Source organism: Dipodomys merriami, unplaced genomic scaffold (genome assembly GCF_024711535.1).
Source record: "Dipodomys merriami isolate MVZ:Mamm:240054 unplaced genomic scaffold, mDipMer1.0.p SCAF_1, whole genome shotgun sequence".
NCBI classification, from domain to species: domain Eukaryota; kingdom Metazoa; phylum Chordata; class Mammalia; order Rodentia; family Heteromyidae; genus Dipodomys; species Dipodomys merriami.
In genome coordinates, this window is record NW_027202270.1 from 6,336,683 (window position 1) to 6,356,203 (window position 19,521).

The window sequence follows — 19,521 nt, forward strand, 5'->3', positions numbered from 1 at the left end:
GGACAGGGGTCAACCGTATCACCCACACACCTGACCACTGCTTTAAAAGAGTCAGCCTGCGCCTCGTCTGGCCCAGGACCCTGGCACTGCCCCAGCCTGCCAGCTCTGGGCACAGATGTCCTCCTGAGTCCGCACATACACAGATATACATAAGGCACGTACACAGGAATACATACAACCATGTGGACACACACAGCAGACACACAGGAAGAGCCCAAGGACAGGGCAGGCACAGCAAACCTCCAACTACAAGAACCTCAAAACACACCATGGGGGCCCCAGTCACTGTGCCTGCTTCCCCTTCCCCTATGGGGCTCCTGACAGCAGGATGCTAAGCCTGCGCCCCTGGTCCAGCCTGGGAACCCTGAGTTCCATCTGTTTCAGCACCCAGAACTGAGTCAGGCCCCAGCTGCTGGCAGGAGAGTCAGGCCTACGGGCAGCAACAGACAGCGGCTTCAGTCTACAGCCTGGGGCCAACACTTCCCAGCCACACATCACCTGCCCTTCATCCACCCCAGGCCTGGGTGACTCGTGGCCCCCTCAGGACTCTTGCCCCAGGCTAGCCTGCCCCGCCCACGGCCCCCCTCCCTCCAGCGGGGCATCAGTTCACAGGGCAGGGGTGGGGACACGGAGGCTGCCTCCTTGCGGGGAGGGACAAGGAGCCTTTACAGCCAGGAACAAAGTCCTCTGGCTGGAGCTCGGGGAGCCTGTACTGTCGTGGGGACCCTGGTGTCCCGACCTGGCCGTCCCCACTGCGACCCCACCCCAGCTGCAGACATGCAGAGAACCTGGGTGCTGCTGCTACTAGCCCTGAGGCTCCAGCTGTCCCGCAGTGTCATTCCAGGTAATGGGGCACCCCCTTTACCTGGCAGACGGGCTGTCTCCCTATCTGTCCTGTCTGACCTGGGTCCATGTTCCCCTTGGCCAGTGGCTGAGGAAGATGCAGCTTTCTGGAACCGAAAGGCAGCCGAGGCCCTGAACGCCGCCAAGAAGCTGCAGCCCATTCAGACCTCGGCCAAGAATCTCATCCTCTTCCTAGGGGATGGTGAGTGGCACAGCCTGGGCACCCCGGGGCCTGGCCCAGGCGAGCCCTGGGGCTCAGAGCTGACAGGGTTCTGCTTCTTCAGGCATGGGGGTGCCCACGGTGACGGCCACCCGCATCCTTAAGGGGCAGATGGGGGGCCATCTGGGACCTGAGACGCCCCTGGCCATGGACCGCTTCCCTTACATGGCTCTGTCCAAGGTGAGCACTGTCACCTGAGCCCCACAGCTGGAAGTACAGTGGTAGTGGGGTGGACAATTCTGAGCCAGATGAGAGCTGAGTTTCTGTCCCCAGACCTACAATGTGGACAGACAGGTCCCAGACAGCGCAGGCACTGCTACGGCCTACCTGTGCGGGGTCAAGGCCAACTACAAGACCATCGGGCTGAGCGCGGCTGCTCGTGTGGACCAGTGCAACACCACCTTTGGCAACGAGGTCTCGTCTGTGATGTACCGCGCCAAGCGAGCAGGTGCGGGGGGCCGCTGAGCTCAGGACACGGGCAGCATCTTTGGAGGTGTGGGTGACGTGACCCGTGCTGACCTCGGGCCTGTGTGTGCAGGGAAGTCGGTGGGCGTGGTGACCACCACCCGCGTGCAGCACGCGTCCCCGGCGGGCACCTACGCACACACGGTGAACCGCAACTGGTACTCAGACGCCGACATGCCGGCCTCGGCGCTGCAGGAGGGCTGCCGGGACATCGCCGCGCAGCTCGTCTCCAACATGGACATCGACGTGAGCGCGCGGGCGCCGCGGGCCGCGGGCAGGGCGTGGGCAGCTGGGGCTGGGGGGGGGGGCACGGGCTGGAGAGCGGCCAGGCCCAGCGCCCAGCTGGTGCTGTGTCCACAGGTGATCCTGGGCGGGGGCCGCAAGTTCATGTTCCCCAAGGGGACCCCGGACCCCGAATACCCAGCGGATGCCGCGCAGGCAGGAAGCAGGCTGGACGGACGCAACCTGGTGCAGGAGTGGCTGGGGCAGCACCAGGTACCCTGGCCCCGGGGCGGCGCGCGCGGGCGGGCGGGCGGGCGGGCGCGCGCGCGCGTGCGGCCGCCTCCGCGCTGAGCGCTGTGCTCCTCTAGGGGGCGCAGTACGTGTGGAACCGCACAGGCCTCCTGCAGGCGGCCCAGGACCCCGCGGCCACTCACCTCCTGGGTAAGAGCCCGCTGCTGCGCCGCCCCCCGCGCCCCCCGCGGGCCCGGGCTCACCACGCCGCCTCGTCCCTCAGGCCTGTTCGAGCCCACCGAGATGAAGTACGAGATGACCCGAGACCCCGCGCTGGACCCGTCCCTGGAGGAGATGACGGAGGCGGCGCTGCGGGTGCTGAGCAGGAACCCGCGGGGCTTCTACCTCTTCGTGGAGGGTGAGCGGCCGTTCCGGGGGGAGGGGACCCCGGGCAGGAGCCAGCACCCTGGCACTGCCGCCTGCTTCCCGCAGGGGGCCGCATCGACCACGGCCACCACGAGGGCATCGCACACAAGGCGCTGACGGAGGCCGTCATGTTCGACGCCGCCATCGAGAAGGCCGCGCTGCTCACCGACCAGCAGGACACGCTGACCCTCGTCACCGCCGACCACTCCCACGTCTTCTCCTTCGGGGGCTACACACAGCGGGGCACCTCCATCTTTGGTATCCCAGGGGACAGTGGCAGGGTTGCTGGGTCAGTGTGGTGGCAGAAATCTCTGCATCTCAGTTTCCTCAAATGTCAAGAGCATCGAGGGGCGTCTCAGATGCTCCAGGGTTGGCTTCTAAAGGCACAAGGCCCTGCGTTGCAGTCCCAGTAGTGTCAAAAAGAGGCTGTGGTACCCCCTGGCTGTAATGTTGGCTACCTGGGAAGCAGAGGCAGAAAGTCCTGGAGTTAAAGGTCAGCCTGGGCAAACTGACCCTGTCCAGAACCAAAAGGGCTGGGTGTGTGGCTCCAGTGGTAGAAGGCTTTTCCAGCAGGCCTGGGCCTTGGTTGTATTCCTAATTCGGGGGTTGAGGGTGGGGGGGTTATAACTGCAGCTACATTAGGCCCGTGACCTGTGACCTGGCCCGTGGTACACATTCCTATAAGCAGCGGTCCAGAGAGGACAGTGTCCACTTCTCCCTGTGCAGGGCTGGCTCCACAGAAGGCCTTAGATGGCAAGTCCTACACGTCCATCCTCTATGGCAATGGCCCCGGCTACGTGCAAGGCACCCGGCCCAATGTCACAGAAAGCGAGAGCGGTGAGTGCAGGGGAGGTCAGGGGTCGGGAGCACGAGGAACTCAGGGGTAAAGCTCACTGCCCTGATTGTCCTGTCCCACCAGTCGCAGAAACATACCGGCAGCAGGCGGCCGTGCCCTTGGTCTCAGAGACGCACGGCGGGGAGGACGTGGCAGTGTTCTCCCGCGGCCCACAGGCACACCTGATGCATGGCGTCCAAGAGCAGAACTACATCGCGCACGTCATGGCTTTCGCCGCCTGCTTGGAGCCCTACACGGACTGCGGCCTGCCGCCCCCAGCCGGACAGACCGACACTTCCAACCCTGGCCAGGCCAGCACCCCCCGGCCTGGCCAGATCAGCACCTCAGATCACGGCCAGAACAACGCTGCAGGTCCCAGCCCGGCCACTGCTCCACCTCTGCTGCTGCTGGCCGGAACACTGCTGCTGTTAGTGGGAATGCCAGAGGCCCTCTGATCCCATCCCGACCTGGCACCACCCCGGGCCCCCGTGCTGTCTGCTCAGCCCTGCCTATGGAACCCTTGCATCTGTGCCAGTTTCCAGCACCCAGCTCTAGCCGCCAGTTCCTGAGCTCCCACCGAAGGCTATTCGCAAGGCCCCTTGATTGGGGATGAGGCAGTAGCTTCGGACTGCTCAAGGCTTTCTCCCCTCAACTAAAGACTGGGGCCACCATACTCAGGGTCCTCAGGAACCTCCTCTAGACCTCCCCAGTAAAGCTGAGGGCTTGGACAACCACTCCACCCCATGTATGGCTTTTCAGATGATCTAGTGGGTACAGATCCAATGGCGTCACTCACCAAATCAGCCTGACCCACTATCAGGTTTTGGTGGCTTTGGTCTCTGTGGTTCTTACAGGAAACTAAGACATAGGCACGGGAGGGAGGCCCGGGAGACTGGCCGCTTGCTACCCCCACCTGACCCTGCTGGCCAAGGAGGCTGCTGGGGCTAGATCCTGACACAGTGCCACGGCCACCTCCATACCTTGCTCCCTTCACCTTCAGAAGCCCAGGAGAGGTCGCCACTCACTCAGATCCTCGGCGCACACTGCCTGTCTATCCCCTGTCCAGGCTGGAACCCGAGGAGGGGCAAAGGGGCTGGGGCAGGGCTTCCAGAGACCACTGAGCCCCTCCAGGCTATCTCAGGCAATAGACAAATTTCCAAGAAAAGAACGCTCTTGTCCTCCTGAGCTTCCCATTCTCCCTGGAGGAACAGCAATAATAATAAAATAATAAAATGAATTGGTGGATAATGTCATAGCAGCAATCCTGCCTAGAGATCACAGCCCCTAATGCCTGGTGGCAGAGTGCGGATGGACAGGTTTGGGAGTAGGATCTGGAGGCCTGGAAGAGGGCACCAGAGGGTGGGGAGCTGCACAAGGCTCCTGGGCCAAGTGAGGCCTTGAGCACAGCAGAGGGACTGTGGGGTGCAGGGGGCCCACGGCGGCCTTCTCCTCCTGATGACGAGCTGCCAGTCTGTGAGGGAGAAGTGCAACGTTCATCCATGGCTAAGGTCCTGGCCTTGAGCTGCCTGAGAGGGTGGGCAGGGCCCCCAGAGCAGCGGGGCAGCAAGGGCAGGAGGAGTCTCTTAACAGCTGAGCCCTCAACAGGCCCCGGCTGGTGGCTGCCGAGAGGTTCTGGAGCCCTCAGGTCTCAGCTCAAGATCCTGAGAGTGCATGGTTACCCACCCTGCACTCACAATGACTTGGCTTTGCTGGAAAGTGCCCCTGGACAAGCGTGACTAGCCAGTCCCAGGCAGACACAGGCCGGCTCTGGGCTCATCACTGCCCTCTGTCTCCTGAGCCAGAACAGGGGATGTAGGGACAGGTGCTTGCTCAGCACCACAGTTGTGCAGGATCCTGGGGCCAGGTGAAAAAAGGGCTGTCACCATATCCTGGTCCCCCTGTGATCCCACACTGGGGGATACCCAGTACCCGCCTGGGAAGGACTTGGACGGGTGAGATGGCAATCTAGGCGCACAGAAGCTCAGCCTGGATGGGTGCTAAGACTCAGTCACACCGCAGGACACGCTCCTGGTCCCGAGGGCCGCAGGGCCTGATGGCACAGGCCACACCATTTCCTGCCTTTCCATCGGGCAGGATACTGAGCAGAGCCGGCCTCAGGGCTGGCCTTCACCAACCAACCACCTCCACACCTGGTCCTGGTGCAGGACCACCATGCTACACCTTCCCTAGGAATCAAATTAACTCAGTTTCCCCAGACCCAGGGAAAGAAATTTCACATAGAAGGCTGCCCAGGCTCCCTTGGGGTAGGAAGGAGCAACGGCCTCTGGAACTGGGAGACCTGGACTCCCCTAACAGTGCTCCTGTCTGAACCTGGGACCTGGACTCCTATTACAGTGCTCCCACCTGGCTCCCCTGATGTGGCTGTGCACAGAGGTGGCCACCCTACAGTTGCCAAGTAAACAGGCCCAGGGTGCCCAGCAGGGGTCTGAGGCAGCAGCCTCACCTGCGGGGCGTGGAGTGGATCAGCTGGGACACCTGCTGCATGTAGTCTGTGGCCAGCAGCACCACCTCCTCCTCCTCCGAGAAGTCCTCCTGGAAGATCTGGTCCAGCAGCCACTTCCACCGCAGCTGTGGGACCCAGGACAGCAGCCACAGAGGACAGAGCGAGGATGAGGAAGAAGAATGGAGGACACGGACCCCGGCTGCCTGGAGGGCCTTGTCCATCCCTCTACAGCCAGGATGCCCCTTCACAAGGCACCAGGGCTTCGGCACTCACATGGGGGGTGATCTTCTGCAACTGTGCCAGCGTCACCTTGTTGTACATGGAGCTGACATCGCGACGCAGGTCGTCATACTCTGACACGGTGATCTGGGTGGAGACCAGAACTGAGCCTGCCTGCCCCTGCCCGCGTCCAGCAGCCCCTGCCCCCCTGCTCACGTTGGCCAGCCTCTGCTCCAGCTGCAGGATCTCCTGGGCCTTCTGCTCCACAGCCTCGGCTCCCAGAAGTCTCAGCAGACGCTCCATGAACACCCTGTAGGCCGCCAGGATCTGCGGCAGCACAGGCATTCCTGAGGGGTGGACAGGCCTGGCCGCAGGTCCCCCCTGCTGCGCCCCCCCTTCCCCGCAGCCCTCCCCACGGCCAGGCACCTTCTCGCTCTCCTCATCCTGAGCTAGGTACAGGGTCCTCTCGGGCAGGGTGAGCCCATCCTGGTCAATCTGGGAGGCAGACAGGGCACCCCACATCAGAGGTCAACTGCTAGCCACCCACATGTCCCAAAAGACCCGCGGGACACCTGTCCTCACAAGCCCTAGGGGCGCCCACACCAGCTCCTGCCTCCCCTGCCCCCAAACCCCATCCTGCAGGGCTGAGCCTGCACCCCTGCCCCACCCTCCTTCACTTGGGCTACTGTGGGAGCAGCCATGGGCCCGGGCCTGGCCCGGGAGGTGGAGGCTCTGCCCCCTCCCCCCGCCCGCCCGCCCGCCCGCCGGCCCGGCTGCACAGAGGCTGGGAATCCACCGCGGCTCCCGCGGCTCCGCGGCCACTCGCAGCAGCAAATGCCTGGTGCCCACCTCCCGCGCTCCGCCGGCTGCGCCCCACCCCGGGCCCGGGCCCCGGCGACGCGAGCACGCGCGGGCCCAGGCGAGAGGCCCGCAGCGCCGCGGGACCCCCGAGGCCCCCGAGGCCCCCGAGGCCCCGGGCCGTACTCACGCGGATGACGTAGCGCGAGGAGTTCCTGTCGTCCAGGCTGACGGTGAGCGAGAAGAGCGCGGCCGCGCTGTACACGCCCTGCGCCTTGTAGAGCAGCCGGTTGAGGTCCCAGCGCGCCGCCGCCGCCGCCCCCCCGGGCCGCTCGGACCCCGGCCGCTCGCCCGCCGCCGCCGCCGCCGCCGGGCCCGCGCCGCCCAGGTCCCAGCCCCCGCAGTCGGCGATGACCTCGAGCATGGGCCGCGGCCCGAGCCGCTCGATCTCGCGCATGTCGAGGCACGAGCGGAAGAAGGCGCGCACCTTGCGCTGCGCCGCGCCGCCGGGGCCCCCGGCCGGCCGCGCCAGCAGGCGCCGCAGCCGCTCCTCGTTCTGCTCGCCGATGGCCGCGATGGTGCCGTACGTCAGCTTGTCGTCGGGGATGGCGTGGCGCCGCAGCCAGCCGCCGCACGCGAACGAGTAGAAGTCCTGGCACGGGTCGATGCTGGCGTCCAGGTTGGCGGCCAGGAAGCGCGCGGCGCGCGCGAAGGCCTTGCGCTCGGGGCAGCCCTCGGGACACGCGCCGCCGCCCGCCGCGCCCGCGCCCGCGCCCGCCGCGCCCGGGCCCAGGTACTTGAGCGCCAGCATGGCGGCCAGGATGGCGCACAGGCCGGCGGCGAACACCAGCCCCGACAGCAGGCACACCTCGCGCCGGTTCCAGCGCGGCAGGCCGGCCCGGGCCCCGCCGGCGCCGCGGCCCGCGGCCCGCGGGAAGCCGGGCGGCAGCGAGGCCCCGCGCGCGCCGCCCCTGCCCGCGCCGCACCGGCTGGCGTACTTCACCTCCTGGAACTCGTCGTAGTGCGCGGTCATGGAGTACGGGGCCTCCATGGCGCCCCGGCCGGCGCCCCGCGCCCCGGTGGCCGGTCGAGGCCGGCTATGCCGCGATGCCGCGGGCTGCTGGCCTCCTGGCCGCCGTCCTCAGGGCCCTTAGTGTGCGGCTGCGGGAGGCAGAGGCCGACTCAGAGAGGCCAGGAGCCAGAGGCTGGAGACCAGGGGCGGGGGGGCGGGGCAGCGCGCAGGGGCCTGGCCTGTCTTTGCTGCCGGGAAGGAGGGAAGGAGGGGGCTCAGAGTGGACCCTTGTCGCGGGGCTTTGTTTTAACTTGACCCCTCTCCACGTGCCCTGCTTGCTTAGGGGCCTGGGGCAGGGGGCACACGGCCTGGCACGTGGTAGCATTTCAGTGGCGGTTTGCTTTGTCTTTCTCTTCCAGCCAGCAGCAGCGTGGAGACTGGGAAATGGGTGGTCTTGTTTAGTGCTCTGAAGCCTCTGACCCTTCTTCATGTTGGTCTGGAAGACTGGGAAAAGCACACAAAGAACCAAACTGCCCTCCTGAATACGGAGCTAAGCCACCACAGCTCAGACCCACACAGAGGTTACCGCCCAGAGTGCCTTTCTTCTGACCCTCTCCCACACCCTGGGTCCTGGGAGACTGGGCCCTGTTCCCTCTGCAGGAGCTCAACAGTCCATTGGGAACTTCCATGGCACTTTCATGCGGAAGGAGAGGGGCGGAATCCCCTTCCCACCCCTCCCCAGGACCCTGCAGAGTTTTCTTGCAGGAAGGAAAGCTGGTGGGGGTGGGGGTGGGGGTGGGGGTGGGGGTGGGGGTGGGAATGGGCCCAGCTGGATTGGGTCACACAGGTCCCACCAGCCCGAAGAGGTGCTTATGTGTCACCTCTTTTATTACCTTTCAAACTTGGCCTCCCACACCTCCACAAGTTCCAATACTGGCATTGCTCTGAAGGTCAGGCCTGCCCCTTCCGCCCCCCCCAGCTAAGTCCCCACCACAGCCCTGGGATGCAGATATTGTCCTTTTCCATGTCTCAGGCCAGAGAATTGAGGCTTGGAGAGATTAAGGTCAAAGGACATCCAGAAAGTAGGGATGGAGCATGGGCCCAAGGCCTGGTGAATTTCTGTTCTCATCACCAGTAATTCCCACGGCGCAGCCATTCCTGCATCCCCTTCCTGACCTCTTCCCATAGCAGCCATTCCTGTGTCTCCTTCGTGATCTCTGCCCATAGCCACACGTGGCCTTGGTATTACTCTATTAGTAATTTTTGATGAGTCAAGCTCACTTTTTTCTCCTAAAACAATTAGCAAGGGAGACTGTAACTACTGAAAAAGGACGACCACCATCGCCAGCCATGAGAAGCAGCTGCGGGGATTTCCCACAGCAACGCCCTTCCATCCTCCTGGTCCTGTCTTCTGGGGCTGTGTGGAGTGCTGTGTGTCTGACAGCTGAGATGGTAAAGTGAGCGTGTATTACACACACTCCACGAACAACTGAGGTACTGACCTTGGTGTTGCCAGAGTGGCTGGGAGAGCATTAAAGGTGAGGACTTTCTCCTGGGCACAGGCCTGAGACCTCAGCTCATCGGGAGGCTGAGGCAGGAGGATCGCTGGAGCCCAGGAGTTTGGAGCCTGTACAATACAGATTTTGGCTTAAAAAATAACATATGGAATAAAAGGCCATGAGCTCCTCCTCGCGCAGTTCAGTGTTTTCATCGTGAAGTAGAGGCAGCTGCGGCACCTAGCATGCTCTGCCAGACCACACTGTGGACACATGCATTGAAAGTGACAGGCATTTCAGAAACAGATGCGTTGTATGGCAGCCTAGTCTTTTCTTCCTCTCAGTTTTAAAAAATATTATTTCATTAGCATACATTAGTTGTACAAGGAGATTTTGTTGTAACATTTCCATATATGCATAAAATATAACCTATCAAGTAAACACTTTCCTATATGTGGATAAGCTAGAAAGTCTCTTACAAAGAACATTAAGAAAATGCAATGTCTAGGTTGAATGTATTGGAAACATCTACAATGTACAGAAACAACATACTGGATTAATAGCTACTATAAAGTAGGAAATCTAGATCTACCTATTGTTGATTTCAGATGCAGCGGTTGGGTCATAGCTAACATCTACGGACAGCATTTTTAATTTACTGCTGAGTGCCCCCAGAGAGAGGAGGTCCATTTTTAATCTTTTATTGATTTATAGGAATAAAATCCTTCATTTCATGACAAATCTGCTTTTGTTGTAATGATCAAGGGAAATAGTTTTTTAAAACACAAATGCAAGAATTATGTTCTTCTATGTGACAGCATCTAATATTTTAGAAAATAAGTCATAAACCATGAAGTTCCCCCCATCTTTGTTTTGTTAAATTTTATTGTAAAGATGCTGTACAGAGAGGCTACATTTACATGAGGGAGGTACATTCCTTGTTGAACATTGTTACCCACTCCATTGTGGTTCTCCCCCTATTTCTCCCCACCATCTTTGAATAGGAATGTTTTTGTGTGTGCCTGTTCTAGGACTTGAACTCAGGGCCTGAGAACTGTCCCAGAGCTTTATTTGCTCAAGACTAGCTCTCTACCACTTAAGCCACAGCTCCACTTCCAGATTTTTAAGTAATTTATTGAAGATAAAAGTCTCCTGGACTGGGGCTGGGAAGGTGGCTCAGTGGTAGAGCGCTTGCCTTGCAATGCATAAGGCCCTGGGTTTGATTCCCCAGCACCACATAAGCAAAAAGAAAAAGCCGGAAGTGGTGCTGTGGCCCAAGTGGTAGAATGCTAGCCTTGAGCTGAAGAGCTGAGGGACAGCGCCCAGACCCAGAGTTCAGGCCCCACGACCGGACCAAAAAAAAAAAAGTCTCCTGGACTTTGCAGCCCAAGCTGGCTTCGAACCATGATCCTCAGATCTCAGCCTCCTGAGTTGCTGGGATTACAGCTGTGAGACACTTAGCACCCAGCTTGGAAAGGACATTTAGTGTCATGCCCCACCTTTTGGTTACATATCAAAAGAAAGACATACCTAAATCTGGAGCTCCCCGAGCAGGACAGGTTCCAGTAATCCTTTATGTGTTGATAGACTTTTCTGTTCTGATAGACTTTTCTTTTCTGTTGTTGCTGTTCCTAGTTCATGTCAGATGTTTATAATCAGGTCCTGGGTTATTGCCATTATCACCCTAAGGCCAGGGGTTCAAATCCTGTAGGACCCAGCCAGTCCCTGATTAAATAGTGAGCTGTTGCTCTGAGTTTGCCTGAATTTTTTTTTTTTTTTGGGGTCGGTTGTGGGGCCTGAACTCTGGGCCTGGTGCTGTCCTTCAGTTCTTCAGCCCAAGGCTAGCACTCTACCACTTGAGCCACAGCACCACTTCCAGCTTTTTCTATTACGTGGTGCTGAAGAATCGAACCCAGGGCCTCATGCATGCAACACAAGCACTTTACCACTGAGCCACCTTCCCAGCCCTAATTTTTAAGTGGACCTTTCTTTTCTCAGGTGTTAATAGTTACTTCCAGCTGGGTGCCAGTGGCTTACGCCTGTAATCCTACCTACTCAGGAGGCTGAGATCTGAGGATCATCGTTCAAAGCCAGCCCTGAGGAAAGTCTGTAAGACTCTTATCCCCAATTAACCAGAAGTGGCACTGTGGCTCAAGCAGTAGAAGTGCTCACCTTGAGTTGAAGAGCTCAGAGGCAGGGCCTAGGCCCAGAGTTCAAGCCCCACGACCAATAAAAAAACAAAAACAATGTGACCTAGACAGTTTTGCCTCCTATTGGGAAGACAAATGCAGGAAATCAATAAAGATACAGATATCTTGAAATCAATCTAATTGAAATCTTGGAAATGAAGAGCTCAATAGCACAAGGGAAAAATGCAACCAAAAGCCTAGCCAGCAGAACAGAAGAAGCTGGAAATAGAGTATCTTGGTTTGAAGATCAAGCACAAGAATTAGATCAGCGACACTGAACAAACACCAAGAGAATCCAAACGGAATCTGTAAGGCCTCTAGGATACCGTGAAAAGGCTAACCCTGGGGTAGACTATGAGCCTAGGAAATATAAGGCTCCAAACTCTACACCACCAAAACCCAAACCAACCCAAACAAAAAACATCCTAACCATCGTGGATGCTGAAGAAGGAAAAGAGCTAAAGCTAAAGAAGTAAGTAATCTATTCAAGAAAAATGGAAAAACAATTATCAACCTTGAAAAAGTTTCAGTAAAGTTTATTAAGAAGAGGCTTACAGCTGGGCGCCAGTGGCTCATGCCTGTCATCCTAGCTACTCAGGAGGCTGAGATCTGAGGATTGAGGTTCAATGCCAGCCCAGGCAGAAAAGTCCATGAGACTCTTATCTCCCATAAACTACTCAGAAAAAGGCAGAAGTAACTGTGCCTCATTGGTAGAGGGCTAGCTTTGAGCATAGACTCAGGGACAGCACCCAGGTCCTGAGTGCAAGCTCCAGGACTAGCAAAAGTAAAGAAGCAGAAGTAGAAGGGGCTTACAGAACACTCAATTTAGAGTTACAATCAGAGAAGAAACACTCTTCGGCATTTGGTAGCTAAGGTGCTAAATAAAGGCTACAGAAGCAGCAAAGAAGTGACAAGTCACATAACGGCAGGCAAGCTCATTAGAATAACAGTAGATTTCCCAACAAGACCTGTACATGCAGGGAGGACGGAAGACATGGAATGGCATAAACCAAGCCCTGAAATATAATTGTCAACTTAAGAGTTTCTTTTGCTCAAGGCTAGCGTCTACCGCTTGAGCCACAGTGCCACTTGTGGCTTTTTCTATTTATGTGGTAATGAGGAATCCAAACCAGGGTTTCATGCATGCTAGGCAAGCACTCCACCACTAAGCCACCTTCCCAGCCCCACAGCAGATCTCCTTAAGCCTCACATTCGTTCCTTATTAATTACAACACAGAATCCAAATTTCTCTTGTCAGACAAACTGCAGAAACTCAAAAGTCAGAAAATATCAGCTCAATATACCAAAGTTGCAATACCGGTCATTTAAGACCTCATTGCTTGTTGTGTTGTGGTTATTTTTTTGTTGCGGTTGTTTATGTCACATTTGGCCAGATATTATTTTCCTTAATCCCTCCTGAAATTTGAATATTTGGTTGTCACTTAGCTCACAGTCGATCTCAAAATCCCAACATTTGCTTAGGGAAGGGGGACAAGCTTCAAGACTATCATGAAGTCTTCTGTCTCAGTGTTTTTCCTCTCTTTCATTCTGTGCCTTACAAGATTCAGCTGTAGGCTGGCTTGCCCATTTCCTCCGGCCAGAGGCGCAGGGAGGAGGGTGGGGGTCCCTCGGCTTCCCTGTTCCACGTCACTTTAGGGAACTTCAGGTCCTCATGTAAAGAGGATTTCCACTGCCCTCAAAAAGAAGCATCACAGGGCTGAGAAGGTGGCTCAAGTGGTAGAGCGCTAGCCTTGAGCTGAAGAGCTGAGGGACAGCGCCCAGGCCCCGAGCTCAGGCCCCATAACAGGACCCCCCAAAAAAAGAAGCATCACAAGGTAGAGTTTTTTACTTTTTAGTGTACAAAATAAAGTAGGGAGAAGTGGAAGAGAAATGCCCTGACGCCTGAGAAGGAAATGGGCTGAAAGATTCCTTTAAAAATCTTTAGAAAAGAGGAATAAGAAAATAGTGAGACAAAGGACAAAGGGTGAACAATGCAGCAGCTGCAGGCACTGTGTTGGAACTGAAATCTACAACTTGGGGTGGAGGGGAGTCTGGGTGAGGGAAAGTAGGAGAAAACGAGGGCGGGGGTAACAATGTTCTACAGGAAACATACTCATGACATGACATATGTAACTGTAACCCCTCTAACACCACCCTTCCAATAAATTAAATCTTTAAAAAAGACTAACGTAGGGGCTGGGAAGGTGGCTCAGTGGTAGAGCGCTTGCCTTGCATGCTCAAGGCCCTGGGTTCGATTCCTCAGCACCACATAAGCAAAAAAGAAAGCCGGAAGTGGCGCTGTGGCTCAAGTGTAGACTGCTAGCCTTGAGCTGAAGAGCTGAGGGACAGCGCCCAGGCCCAGAATTCAGGCCCTATGACAGGACCCAAAAAAAAAAAAAAAAGACTAACATAATATCACAAAAACCTCAAAACTTTTAGATAGAGTCTCACTTTCAGGCTCAGTGTCCTTGAACCCTGAATCCTCCTTCAGCCTCCTTAAAGGATGGAATTATAAACTAGAACAAACTAGAACAAACACACTAGCAGATTATGCTAATCCAGTCATCCCAGGATTTGTGGGCTGCTCCCATTTTAGACAATTAGAATAGTGCATCCTTGAATCTGGCAAAATAAAATCTGGCAAAAATTAATATAAAAGGCTGGCTCAAATCTGTAGGGAGAGGGGAGGGTCGGTTGTGGGGCTTGAACTCTGAGCCTGGGCACTGTCCCCCAGCTCTTCAGCTCCAGATAAGCCTACTCCCATCTGAGCCACAGCACTGCTTCCAGTTTTCTGAGTGGTTTATTGGAGATAAAACTCTCACTGACTTTCCTGCCTGGCCTGGCTTTGAACTGCGATCCTTAGATCTCAGTCTCCTGAGTAGCTTGGATTATAGGCGTGAGCCACCATTGCCCAGCTTGGCCCAAATCTTTGGTTCTTGGAACTCGGCCTCTTGAGTAGCTAGGATTACAGGGTATATATATACATACATATATATACATATACATATATATATATGTATGTATATGTATATCTATAGATATATAGATATAATTTTTGTCTTATAAGAATACTTTACAGAGGGGTTACAGTTATCTGAGTAAGGTAATAGTACATTTCCTATTGTGCATTGTTATCTCCTTCGTTTTTTCCCCTCCCATCCCTTCCCTCCCGACCCCAAGGATTACAAGTTTGAGACACCAATACACAGCCACAGAAAGGATTGTAAGCCCATCTGAGAGTATGGAAACTCTCCACTCCTTCTCAGAAGCCTCATCTCTGGCTTCAAGCATTGTCTCAGGAAGAAAAGTGCCCCGTGCATTTGTGTAAATTACTGCTCTGAAAAACCCAGTCCCTGCCTGGTTTGGCCCCAAACACTGACTCAACTTATCCCGCCTGCTCCAGGAAAGTGTTTACACCCCCATACATACAGAGGCCTAACACCCCAATAACTCCAGACACACACGGTGCACACCCCCAGTCCCTGCAACCCAATTTTCCTGACTCCACCTTCCCGGGTCTCAGAGGTGATCTGACAGCCGGGCCCCTCCTGCTGTTCCTCCTTATGCAACTCTTGTCTCCCTGATGCTAAGCCCGAACTCCCCATCCAGGGGCAGTGATGGGCTCCCAAAAAACAGCAAGAGTGGAGGGGTGGCTGCCTCTGTGCCCCAAAGGCAGCTGGGCTGAGGGGCCTGCACACCTGGGATCTGCCCTGGGATCTGCCCTGAGCCCATCAGGAGGCTCCTGTGTGGCCCAGGCCCTCAGCAGCTCAGCCACACCCTGCCAAACCTCTCCCCAGTGGGGATGAGCTTTAGCGGGCAGGGTGGAGGAGGGTGGTGCTGGGCTCTGAGGAAGGGACCTGAGCCTTTATAAGTGGGAAGGAAGGTTCCCTACTCAGCTCAGGCACTCTGGACCTCCGTGTGGAACTCGCCTTCTTGCTGTTCAGCCATCGGCAGTGCTGACATGGACAGACGCTGGGTGCTGCTGCTGTTCCTTGTCCTGCAGCAACCATGGTGTCTCAGTGCCATCCCACCTGAGAAGCGGGTCCAAGACCTCTTCCCAGCTCCCCACGAGAAGCCCGGCCTTCCTGAGCCTCTGCCGGCCCCTTGGCCAGTGGAAGAGGAGAACCCCGCCTTCTGGAACCAAAAGGCCGCCGAGGCCCTGCTGGCCGCCAGAAGCCGGCAGCCCCTTCAGACCTCAGCCCACAACCTCATCCTCTTCCTGGGAGACGGTGAGCACGCAGACGAGCACCACCCCACACCCACCTACCCCCCCAACTCCCCCCTCTCCCCCCTCCACCCTCTCCCCCTTCCACCCTTCGCCCCCTCCCCAACCCGGCCTCTCAGCCCACCAATGCACCCCACAACCCGGGCCAGCCCCAGGGCCAGAGCTGACCAGCTTCGCCCCCCGCAGGCATGGGGGTGTCCACAGTGACGGCCACCCGCATCCTCAAGGGGCAGATGGGGGGCCATCCTGGACCTGAGACGCCCCTGGCCATGGACCGCTTCCCTTATGTGGCTCTGTCCAAGGTGAGCACTGTCACTTGAGCCCCACAGCCTGGGGAGGGGGAGGGGAGGGCTGGTAGGGGCAGAGGGAGACCCCCCCAGAGCTGAGCCCAGTTAGGAGTCCTGTCAGTGAGGACGACTCCCCAACTGTCTGGGTGGATTCTGAGCCAGATGAGAGCTGAGTTTCTGTCCCCAGACCTACAACGTGGACAGACAGGTCCCAGACAGCGCAGGCTCAGCCACGGCCTTCCTGTGCGGGGTCAAGGCCCACTTCAAGACCATCGGGCTGAGCGCGGCCGCGCGCTTCGGCCAGTGCAACACCACCTTTGGCAACGAGGTCTCGTCTGTGATGCACCGCGCCAAGCGAGCAGGTGCGGGGGGCCGCTGAGCTCAGGACACGGGCAGCATCTTTGGAGGTGTGGGTGACGTGACCCGTGCTGACCCCGGGCCTGTGTGTGCAGGGAAGTCGGTGGGCGTGGTGACCACCACCCGCGTGCAGCACGCGTCCCCGGCGGGCACCTACGCACACACGGTGAACCGCAACTGGTACTCAGACGCCGACATGCCGGCCTCGGCGCTGCAGGAGGGCTGCCGGGACATCGCCGCGCAGCTCGTCTCCAACATGGACATCGACGTGAGCGCACGGGCGCCGCGGGCCGCGGGCAGGGCGTGGGCAGCTGGGGCTGGGGGGGGGGGGCACGGGCCGGAGAGCGGCCAGGCCCAGCGCCCAGCTGGTGCTGTGTCCACAGGTGATCCTGGGCGGGGGCCGCAAGTTCATGTTCCCCAAGGGGACCCCGGACCCCGAATACCCAGCGGACGCCGCGCGGGCAGGAAGCAGGCTGGACGGACGCAACCTGGTGCAGGAGTGGCTGGGGCAGCACCAGGTACCCTGGCCCCGGGGCGGCGCGGGCGGGCGGGCGGGCGGGCGGGCGGGCGCGCGCGGCCGCCTCCGCGCTGAGCGCTGTGCTCCTCTAGGGGGCGCAGTACGTGTGGAACCGCACAGGCCTCCTGCAGGCGGCCCAGGACCCCGCGGCCACTCACCTCCTGGGTAAGAGCCCGCTGCTGCGCCGCCCCCCGCGCCCCCCGCGCCCCCCGCGGGCCCGGGCTCACCACGCCGCCTCGTCCCTCAGGCCTGTTCGAGCCCACCGAGATGAAGTACGAGATGACCCGAGACCCCGCGCTGGACCCGTCCCTGGAGGAGATGACGGAGGCGGCGCTGCGGGTGCTGAGCAGGAACCCGCGGGGCTTCTACCTCTTCGTGGAGGGTGAGCGGCCGTTCCGGGGGGAGGGGACCCCGGGCAGGAGCCAGCACCCTGGCACTGCCGCCTGCTTCCCGCAGGGGGCCGCATCGACCACGGCCACCACGAGGGCATCGCACACAAGGCGCTGACGGAGGCCGTCATGTTCGACGCCGCCATCGAGAAGGCCGCGCTGCTCACCGACGAGCAGGACACGCTGATCCTCGTCACCGCCGACCACTCCCACGTCTTCTCCTTCGGGGGCTACACACGGCGGGGCACCTCCATCTTTGGTACGCTGGGGACATGGCAGGGCCGTGGAATCCACCTCCCTTCCTTCCCAGGCCTGGTGCTGCCCTGCGCTTTCCAACCCAGCTCCACCGCCCGTGATTTGGGCCTTCGTTGCCCATGAGCGGCTAACTGCTGGGGCTGGCTTTGAACCGAGAGCCTCAGCTCTCAGCCTCCTCAGTAGCTAAGGTCACAGGCGTGGCCCACCAGGCATCAACTGCAGAGCAGGCATCTCTCCGCCTGCCTCAGTTTCTTCTGTGGCACAGGTGGGCTGTGGCACAGGCACCCACACGCAGGAGTGCGAGGCGCCCCCTTCTCCCCGTGCAGGCCTGTCCCCCAATAAGGCCCTGGACGGCAAGTCCTACACGTCCATCCTCTACGCCAACGGCCCGGGCTACGCGCTGGGCCAGGGCGCGCGGCCAGACCCCCGGGAAAGCGAGAGCCGTGAGTGATGGGGATTCCCGGCGGGGGGAGGCGGGGGGCGCGGGGAGCTTGGAGGTCACCGTGCTCAGCGCCCCGTCCCGCCAGGCGCGCCCACCTACCGGCAGCAGGCGGCCGTGCCCTTGGCCTCGGAGACGCACAGCGGGGAGGACGTGGCGGTGTTTGCGCGCGGCCCCCAATCGCACCTGATACATGGCGTCCAAGAGCAGAACTACATCGCGCACGTCATGGCCTTCGCCGCCTGCCTGGAGCCCTACACCGACTGCGGCCTGCCGCCCCCGGCCCGACACGGACAAAGCGCGGGGTCCGGCCCGACCACCTCGGCGGAGTCCGGCCCGACCACCTCGGCGGGGTCCGGCCCGACCACCTCGGCGGGGTCCAGCCTGAACACCTCGGCGGGGTCCGGCCCGACCACCTCGGCGGGGTCCGGCCCGACCACCTCGGCGGGGTCCGGCCCGACCACCTCGGCGGGGTCCGGCCCGACCACCTCGGCGGGGTCCGGCCCGAACACCTCGGCGGGGTCCGGCCCGACCACCTCGGCGGGGTCCGGCCCGACCACCTCGGCGGGGTCCAGCCTGAACACTTCGGCGGGGTCCGGCCCGACCACCTCGGCGGGGTCCAGCCTGAACACCACTCAGACACGCGTGCCCGTGCTGCTGTGGCCGCTGCTGCCCGTGCTGCTGCTGCTGCCGCTGCTGCCGCTGCTGGTGCTGCGGCCGGTGGCAGCAGCGTCCTGTTCTGGGGCCTCCCCCACCGCCCCCACCTGCGGAGCTCAGAAGTAACCAGCCTCCCCCACCGCCCCCACCAGCGGGCCTGGGTGGCGCAGTCACCCCGCTGTCCCCGTGGGCCAGGACCAGATGGGAACCGTGCTGCCTCTCGGTTTCGGCTCCTCAGCAACTCAGCCCACAAGTTGGGTGGGTTGGGGGCCTGAGTCGGCCAGGATTCCGCTCTCCCACCACCCAGAGCAATAAAGCAGCATTTCCACAGTGCAATGGCCGATCTTTCCTGACAGAGCAGCCGGGCGTGGAGGGACTATGGGGTGGGGTGCGGTGCTTGAGGGAGCGCAGGTGCAGATGAAGATCATGAGCGGCTGGACAACGCACTCAGCTCTGCACCCTGCTGCCCCTGCCTGCACCCAGGCGGCTGGACCCTGGCTTTGCTGGCGGCTGAGAAGTGCTCATGGGCAAAGAGCCACTGGCCTGGCCAGGGAGACGCGGCCCAGCCTGGGGCTCCAGGTCATGCATGGCCTCCTAGAATGGGGAGAGGTGGGGACCACAGGTGCTCATTCCGCACCAGCACCTGCCACACCAGCGAGTTCTGGCCAGTCCTGGGGCTTGAATTCAGGGCCAGGGCATGGTCCTAAGGGACCCGTGACATACAACTCCACACACCTTCCTTCCACTGTAGGGAGCCGAGGCGAGACTCCGCCCACTCCCTTGCAGCTTTGAGGTAACCACCCCAGACGATGCTTGGCGGGACGCCTGAGCTTTGCGCGTGCGCGAGCCAGGTAGAGTCCCCAGCCAATCCCATGACACCTGGTGACGGTGAAAGGCAGGCGACCAACAATAGAAAGACCCGCGTTCCGATTCTCCTATATAAGCGTCTGTGTTTCGGGTGCACGCTCTCTCGCG

General features: G+C 59.5%; 3 protein-coding genes across 3 annotated transcripts; 2 read left to right on the forward strand and 1 right to left on the reverse strand.

Annotated features, from left to right (window-relative positions):
• The first annotated feature begins 777 nt into the window (after positions 1-777).
• LOC138811091 (intestinal-type alkaline phosphatase-like) lies at positions 778-3,697 on the forward strand. Its single transcript, XM_069998688.1, has 11 exons — positions 778-844; positions 929-1,045; positions 1,128-1,243; positions 1,337-1,511; positions 1,602-1,774; positions 1,889-2,023; positions 2,119-2,191; positions 2,265-2,399; positions 2,474-2,665; positions 3,134-3,244; positions 3,327-3,697. Exons 1-11 carry the CDS (start codon positions 778-780, stop codon positions 3,695-3,697), a joined length of 1,665 nt encoding a protein of 554 aa, XP_069854789.1.
• A 1,281-nt stretch (positions 3,698-4,978) lies between these two features.
• On the reverse strand, positions 4,979-7,774 carry LOC138811141 (endothelin-converting enzyme-like 1). The gene is made up of 6 exons (XM_069998820.1): positions 6,914-7,774; positions 6,352-6,420; positions 6,142-6,252; positions 5,980-6,072; positions 5,707-5,831; positions 4,979-5,096 (listed from the first exon to the last, which is right to left on the reverse strand). The coding sequence occupies exons 1-6, from the start codon at positions 7,772-7,774 to the stop codon at positions 4,979-4,981; spliced, it is 1,377 nt and encodes a 458-aa protein (XP_069854921.1).
• Positions 7,775-7,830: 56 nt separating this feature from the next.
• Positions 7,831-18,672, forward strand: LOC138811217 (intestinal-type alkaline phosphatase-like). Its single transcript, XM_069998940.1, has 12 exons — positions 7,831-7,913; positions 14,196-14,257; positions 15,533-15,649; positions 15,832-15,947; positions 16,120-16,294; positions 16,385-16,557; positions 16,673-16,807; positions 16,899-16,971; positions 17,054-17,188; positions 17,263-17,454; positions 17,777-17,893; positions 17,978-18,672. Exons 1-12 carry the CDS (start codon positions 7,831-7,833, stop codon positions 18,670-18,672), a joined length of 2,073 nt encoding a protein of 690 aa, XP_069855041.1.
• Positions 18,673-19,521: the final 849 nt, after the last annotated feature.